General features: G+C 38.7%; 1 protein-coding gene across 1 annotated transcript in view; it reads right to left on the bottom strand.

The window, feature by feature from the left end:
- The window catches only part of LOC104966329 (dynein heavy chain 6, axonemal-like), a 61148-nt gene that overhangs the window by 46750 nt on the left and 5736 nt on the right, over window positions 1-8662 (bottom strand). Inside the window, exon 3 of the mRNA XM_010795516.1 lies at window positions 8437-8584. Within this exon, the coding sequence (XP_010793818.1) occupies window positions 8437-8584 (148 nt within the window). The remainder of the gene's footprint in view (window positions 1-8436; window positions 8585-8662) is intronic.

Genomic DNA, 8662 nt, shown 5'->3' with positions numbered 1-8662 from the left:
CTGCTATTGCACTAAATGGTAACACTTGAATACGTTATGCAAATATGCAACTTGTTTGTTGAAATGTTAACAAATGGGAGCTTCCTCAAACAGCCATCTCTTTCCCGACAATCCCGTCTGTGCACGAACCCTTACATATGGTAATTAAACATTAAAACACCTGCGGCTTATAGTCCAGTGCGGCTTATATATGTACACATCATTCAATTTAGCTGCTGCGGCTTATATTCAGGTGCGCCTTATAGTCCGAAAATTACAGTATACATAGAAGATAAGTAGTTTGTTGTCCCTGGGACTGCAAGTTGCCAACCAAAGTAATAATCATTTCAATGTTGTGCTCTATTATAATATGAAACCAATAAACCCATAATACTTACGCGCATTTACATAATACAAATATTGAATGCTGCCACTGGTTATTTAAAATAAATGGTCATCTTCAGTCTTTGAAATGCAGAAGCCACGTCATCAGCAGGCCATCGCGAGCTACCTGAAAATGGCTGAGTGGGAAGAGTTGATTTTCTTTCAGACCGGTTGATAATATGTCTCGAAGCTCGGTCTGTGTAGAATTGAGATACACAAATCCAATTTGAATTTGCAATTTAAAAACCGGATTCATAAATGTCTGATAAAAAGTGGAAGATATTCAGGAATGCTTTTCATTTGGTAGTGAATCAGATTAATGTATGCACAGACTGTTTTCATTATTTGTGGAATTTGTTTGATTTGCAGATCCGTTTTAAATTTGCAAAACATTTATCTGAGTTCAGAATTCTTTTGTTTTGCATCTGTGGAAGGTGTTTTCTATTTACTGTGTACAGTTTTAAGGTTTGTTCACCCAAAATATCAAAAATACAACAAGAATAAACAAATATAATTCAGATGCTTCGTGTTTGTTCCACTTTAATAAGTTGTAGGCTTGAATGCATTTATTTTGTTTTGGAAACTCGGTCCATTCTCAAAACATGTCCTCCTTTCTACTTCTTCTTTCCATTCGACCAGGTGATCCAGCTGTATGAGACCATGTTAGTGCGTCATGGTGTCATGTTGGTGGGGCCTACAGGTGGAGGTAAGACCACGGTGTACAGAATCCTGGCAGACACACTGGAGACTCTCCAGGCCACGGGGCACAAGGCTAACAACCCCTTCTTTCAGCACGTCAAGACCTACATCCTCAACCCCAAATCTGTCACCATGGGAGAGCTCTACGGAGAGGTACTGTAGGACAGGAAAATCAGATACACATCAGCTTCCTGTTTCCACACCACTCCACAACACTCTGCTCAGGCACTCATTCCACCAAGATGCGCCACAGGAAGTCATGACATGTTATTTATTGTCTATATGTGCACATTGAACTTTAACGCCTTCTGTTGATATACATATTTTATTCTATTTTTATATGTATGTATCTTACAATTGTGCATTCTTAATTAAACTTTATATACATATTTCTCTTCATTTTATTTTTATTTTATGTTTTATTGAACATTTTACTTTGTTTATATATATTTTTTTATTGAGCCTTTTATGACATTCTTGATCAAACCTATCTTTATATGAATATCTTTATTCCATTTTATTTAATCTTTATATGGACATTTTACTCAATATTTATATTTGTATTTCGTTGTTCTCAATTTTTTGTTGTGCATTCTTGGTTTAACTACCTACTGTATATCCATAAAGTTTTGTTTTCAATTTTAATAAATGTTCCTATTTTATTTAAACACTATATTTATTTATTTTTGTATTAATTAATTAATTCTAAAATGGAGCATACCAACGAAAACCCAATGTCCCCCGATAAAAGTAAAGTATTCTTGTTTTCCTCCGGTTCCCTTCTTACACGTTCATTATTTTCCTCAACTTCTTAGGTTAACACGTTAACAATGGAGTGGCGTGACGGACTGATGGCGCTGAGTGTCCGCCACGCGGTAAACGACACCACCGACGACCACAAGTGGGTGATTTGCGACGGCCCGGTGGACGCCCTGTGGATCGAGAACATGAACACGGTGCTGGACGACAACAAGATGCTCTGTATGGCCAACAGCGAGCGAATCAAACTCACCCCATCCATACACATGTTGTTCGAGGTTAGAGCTGAGTTTCATATTTTCTGCTTCAGTCTGTACCTAGATGAGTTTGTGCGTTTACACTGGGGACAGCAGTTTTTGAAACGGCTGATTTGGTCCAGATCTGCAAACTTCAACGCACGCCGCCGTGTGGACGCTGCGTTAATGTAATATGCATGCTACTTGTGCAAATAACAACATTCTTGGATTTGTCAACACTCCTTTTTATGCACAGTGATGCTTTTTTTGCAGACCTGCCACAGTTATCTAACCCATACCAATACACCCATTGCTTTTCCTTCTATTACATGTTGAAGACCATTTAAAAATACATTTATACATGTCATTTTTATAATCTGAGACCTAATGATCGCACCACTTTGTGACAATGACAAACAACCAGGACACCCAATTCTCAAGCCATGCCATTCTCGTATCCTGCACAGGGCCTGTAGTAAGCTTCTCTATCTGAATTTGAGTCATTTTAATGGAATATTCGTCAAAACAACACTGTCTCTGACTTTCTTTCTCCTTGACCTCCCATACCAAAGAGCACTATGTCTTGTGTCTTATCAGCTATTGTCAGACAGCCAATGCCTGTGTCTGTTTTCTGTATATATTTGAAGAGATATATGAGGTTTAAGGTTTGAATATATTTAAGCATAGGTTTATACTAAAACATAGTTTGTTAAACCATGTTTTTCAGGTCCAGGACTTGTCTGTAGCATCTCCAGCCACCGTCAGTCGCTGTGGGATGGTGTATATCGACCCAAATGAGCTCAAGTGGATGCCTTATGTCCAGACGTGGATCAGCGGTCTAGAAGCCAAGGTAGGACACTCCTCATCAGTGAAGAAAAAAGGCCTTTCAAAGTGGCTCAAATCACGCTTGTTGTATTTGAACAGAGATTCTCAACCTGGAGGGTCATTTATGCTAGTCTCCAGATGGTTTTCTAGAAGGAAAGAAAATGACAAAAATAAATAGACAACCACTTACCAGCTTATAATGCATTTACTTCAGTATGTGCACACTGTTATTATTCTTAGGGGTCGGGGCTCAAAAAGGTGAAAAACCACTACATTAGAGGATATCATCTAATTTAGTATTCTATGTGTGTGAATCTGTGGCTGTTTGAGCACTGGTAGATGAAAGGTAATGTGCCATTTCAGGCATTACAGGCAGAGAAACTTAAGCTTCAGCATAAACGTTGATGACAGAAAATAACATCACATCAAAGTTTATAGCTTGCAGCAGCTTTTTCTGGGTGATTTGGCTTCACAGTGAGAGCCAGTCAGCTTTCCTCTTAACTTTTAACTCTCTCTTATTGTTTAACTCTGTCTCACTGTCTGATTAACTGAGACTAATCTGTTTGATGATAGTATACATATCTAAAGCTGTCATTTTTACATTACATTATTTTTATTTGGCTGACAATTTATCCAAAGTCTTCAATACCATGTCATGTTGGATTAAGTACCTTGCCCAAGGACATTTGGAAATGTTGACTGCAGGAAGTGAGATTGAACCGCCGTTTGTGGGAGAGAAACTCCCCATGGAGGGACATTTGTGATTTTAGCCTTTGCAGTCCATTTACATGCACAACATCCTATAGAGCTACAGGGAAGGGACAACCCCAGAAAGCCTAAAAGGGCCCCTAAAGTAAAACTACCTTCTCCAAAAAAAAACATTTTGTCTAAGAGAGCCTCTCTCCCTGTATCTCTCGGGACTAGAAGTGCATTGACCGTAATTATTCTTATTTTCATTTTCTTTGTGCTCTGTCCCACACTCTCCTCCAGATGCAATAACTGTTCAAGGAAACGTCTAATTTAACCTTTTTGGAAATACGCTATTTTATATAATGTCTCTTGCGTTTACGTCACGCACAAAACGACCCCATCACTCGCTGCAGAGAGCAGATGCTCGGTAGCAACCACAGGGGCACATTTTGTATGTAAAATTATACATTTTGGCCAAACAGTCAGTCAAAAAAACATATGATAAAGAACATTAATATAAAAATAACAAATTCAAGTTAGAATGTGCAGTATACAAAATAAAGATATTAACATAAGAAGTATAGAACAAATTCAAATAAAGATACATGTTAAAAAAGTCCAAATAAATGTATGTAAACATAATAAGTAAAAGTATAAATGTGCACATTGTACTACAATACATAACATGTATATTACAATATATACAGTGGTTTATTCATATTATTAAGTATTAACGAGATATTTACGCTGAATACAAAACACAGCAAGACGCTCCAAACACAACGGAGACGGGGACAGTAAGAACTGTTGCACACACCTGTTGACGTCCAGGTTTTCAGGCTGTTGGTGAAAAATGTGGTAAAATATAAATATTTATATTAACATAAGATAAAGTAAAATATTCAATTTAGATAAAGTTAAACACAAGATTACAAATATAAACATAAAAAGCTAAGGTAAAAATTTGCACATTTTACTACAATATAAAACACATTTGCAGCAGTATATTAGTATTACGTCTTTTGACTTAATGTGCCTGCCGCTCTGAAGGAGGAGTTAAACAATATATTTTTTTCCTTCAAATTTGTTTATTGTAAAGTTGTACTTACATTTATTTCTCAGTGGATTTGAAAGAGAATTGTTTAAAATGTTTTCCTTTGCCTTAAGCTGTAGGAACCATGAACATAACTAAAGTGAACTAAGTTGCCTCAATGATTATGAGGACAGACAACTATTGAATAATCTAACCCTCCTCCCTCTCTTTTATCAATTGTTTCTCTCCATGTCATCTCTCAAGCTCCCAGAGCCGGTGCGGACATACCTGCTGGAGCTGTTTGAGCATTATGTGGAGAAGGGTCTTCAGTTCGTGTTGAAGCGTTGCACCCAGGCCATCCGACAGGTGGACATCAGCAAAGTGGCCTCTCTGTGCTCCCTGCTGGAGGCACTGCTGCTGGGCAAAGGAGGGCCAGATCTTCAAATGGTACAAGATGTAACTGTCACTTTAAGATAAGAGTGAATCCCATAGCCTACTAACCAATGTTATTCCTTTTTATGTTTGTGTGTGTGTTTCAGGATTCCAAGAACCTAAACAGTGTATTATGTCAGACCTTTATATTCTGCTACCTGTGGGCAGTGGGCGGAAACCTGACCAATTCTAACTGGGATGCTTTCGACACGTTCATCAGGGATCAGTTTGAAGGCAACAACAATGCTAAGGTACATATAATAATAATAATAATAATACTACATGGGATTTTTATAGCTCTTTTCCTAATGCTCGAAGACGCTTAAACATACATGCCAGCTAGGGTTGCATATCATTGACTTTTTTACGATACCGATACTACTGAACGATACCGATACTCAACCCATGAAGCGCTTTATGATATAGTTAGCATATCAAATTAATATTAAATTCAATTGTGGTACTTGAACATTTTAGTACTGAACAAACATGAAAAACACGTTATCTATGAAGAAGACTGATTCTGCAGTATCATTTATATCAACCATCAGGCGTGAATACTTAGTACATCTTGTCAATGGAAAAATAAAATGGCACCAGTATAATCAATATTCAACCTGAGATTCGACTGACCAGAGAACACATAAAGGATCATGAGATCTCCGCATTGCACATAAAACAAAATAGCATAATTAAAATCAACATTTGCCTTATGAAAGAAAACAAATCCCATCACAGTTCAGTTTTGTGCATTCATCTTCAAGAAGATGAGCATATCTGCTCTCTGGATCCGAACGGGCCCTTTCACAGCGTAGGATATCACCTGCTGAACTGAACACTCTCTCGCTTGGCACGCTGCTTCCCTGAACACAAAGGTACTTGGTTGTCATACGAGACAGCATTGGTTGGAGGTTGGATGTGTTGCCACCTTTCCCAGAAATAAACGTATTGCAGTGGTTACAGACCCCACCATCAGACTGGCAGTCATATGCAGATACACTTTAGATTTTCTAAAGTGACTCGTTTGCGGAGTTTCACGGCGAAATTGACATCGTAATTCCGACGGTTTGGGCGCGAGTTTAACGATATTACGCCTCACTTTTATAAAAAATAAAAAAAAGTATCGAAAACCGGATCTGATTTTGTACGGTATACCGTAGCCGCCAGTAACCGGTATTTCGGTAATACCGGGAACTGGTATGCACCCCTATTGCCAGCATATTCTTTTAAAAAATATATGTAAAAGTATCTTGAAAAAATTAACTGTTTTTAAATCTACTTCTGTGTTAAGAAGACACAGCATTGTTTTAATAATATATCAAATGGATCACCACTTTTTATTTTTCATACTTGCTCTCAGGGCTTCCGTACACAGCTGCTGTAAAACTCTTCTCTGCTACTCAGGACATTTCTCTTTTCCCCCTCATCGCTATTACAAAGTCAAATCCATTTACCAAAGCATTTGCTGGTAATAGCATGAAATATGTGAAAAAGCCTGAAGGCTCATATGATATTACATCAAAGTACTTTTGCCACAGAATGTATCGAGCGGGAGCTCAGGGAGTTTGGCAAATAATTATTCTTTATGATATCAGTCACTCTGAAATTAAGACATTACTAAAGGGGTAGTCCCGATTTCTTGAAGTGGAGTTGCGTGAGTAACGTATCCTGCAGTAAATGGCGGTCAGCACATCCCCAGTTTGAAAAAACACACTCGAGTAACTTTAGGATTTTAGCCTTTGCACACCATTTACAAAAACCTATATAACACACTACAGAAAAGGGGAAAACAAATCCATAGTTACATTACATGTATTTCTTTACTCCCCATGTCTGGTAAATATATGTTTTTTAAGGTGTAGGTTGGGTTTACAACTGTGAAAATATAGGGTAGTGCTGACCTCCATCTACTGTACTTAATACACTGACAATTGATAAGTACCACCTATAACCCCACTTCAGAAAACCCTTAATTCCCTTCAAGAAAGATCACATTTAACATTGTACATTCTAGAAATAACTTCAGTAATACCATATTGGAAAGGTAAATCAGACAGAATGATTTTCATTTCTTTATTTAACCAGGTGAATCCCATTGAGATCATCGATCTCTTTTTCAAGGGAGACCTGCTGCAAGTAGGTTCCACATGAAAACAGAAAACAACAGGAAAACAAAAAGGTCATCATACAACATAGATACAGTACAGGGATTTACAATGTACATGCCTAACGACATTCAGGTACCAACAGTATCAGATTGCATAGCATCTATCCGAGCTTTAAAAACATGCTGTGGAACCAAAATGCTCAGTTTCCATTCTTTTTGCAGACTGTTCCAAGTTAAAGGAGCTGCGCACCTAAAAGCTTTCACCCCTAAGACAGTCCTAGCACTTGGCACATTTAACAAAACCACAGCATGAGATCTCAGGCAATAGCTACTTTCAATGTGTCGTGTGCTCAGAGAGCAGATGTAAGATGGTAGTTTATCCAACATGGCTTTGTAGATGAACATGTACCAGTGACTGAGTCTCCGAACAGTTAGTGAAGGCAAACCTGCCCTAGCATACAGGGTAAAGTGATGAGTAAATACTTTACAGTTAGTAACAAATCTCAGTGCACTGTGATAGACGGCATCTAACTTGTGCAGGTGCATTCATATATGCATTGCATATACAGGGTCTCCGCAGGGTCTTAAAGGTCCCATGTCATGCTTTTCTGGTTATTACCCGTCCCCTTCTGTGTTATGAAGGTTTTTATGCATGTAAACGGTCTGCAGAGTCACAAACCCTCAAAGTACACCCTGTAGCGAGTAAAACTCTAACACAGAAAATACCTCCCTAAAACTCCTCGTTGGAGATACTTCATTGTCCATTGATTCTTCCGGGTACGCATGATGTCAACCGTACCCAGAACGAAATGGACCAATCCGTGGAGCCGTTACGTTACGTCCGCGGAGCCGTTACGTTAAGCCCCCGCTGATTGGTCCAAATTGACCAATCCACATACTTCCTCACACACACACTCAGTGCAGGCAGCTCTGCTGATCTCTCCTCCCTGGCTGCAGGCTGATAACAGACAGTTGGGATCGCGGCAAAATTCTCTCTGCAGACCCATTCTCACAGCGTTTATCAACCTTTTTCTTACTCAATATCAAGCCACACTTATTGTTTTTACTTCGGCTGTGACTTTGTGTGTGCTCAGGATGAGTTTGGCTGTGTTTCGCTGTGTATCGCTAAACAAGGAAACAACACCTNAAAGAGGAAAAACATCATGGGTATTTGCTGTACTTATAGACACATGCATTCCCAAACATTTGGTCTAAATTGAAGAGATAATACATTTACAGCATAGGTAGACCAAATGTTTGGGAATGCATGTGTCTATAAGTACAGCAAATACCCATGATGTTTTTCCTCTTTTTCTCCAGTTTAGACTCAATGATCTCCTGAGTGCGGGCGGAGGAGGTCTGGGCGGAGAAGTTGATGTAGACAGGGAGGTATCCTTCCTTTTCCTGGACACTGTTAAGAAGCCCTCGAGCAACCACTGACTGTGAGGGGAGGACAAATACAAATAGTTAGAAAGACTTTGTAATGCTGTCTACAGCCACTGTAGATCATGTATTGTC

This window comes from Notothenia coriiceps, unplaced genomic scaffold (assembly GCF_000735185.1).
Source record: "Notothenia coriiceps isolate Sejong01 unplaced genomic scaffold, NC01 NC01_scaffold00037246, whole genome shotgun sequence".
Classification (NCBI taxonomy): domain Eukaryota; kingdom Metazoa; phylum Chordata; class Actinopteri; order Perciformes; family Nototheniidae; genus Notothenia; species Notothenia coriiceps.
This window is presented reverse-complemented; position numbering and strand designations above follow the sequence as displayed.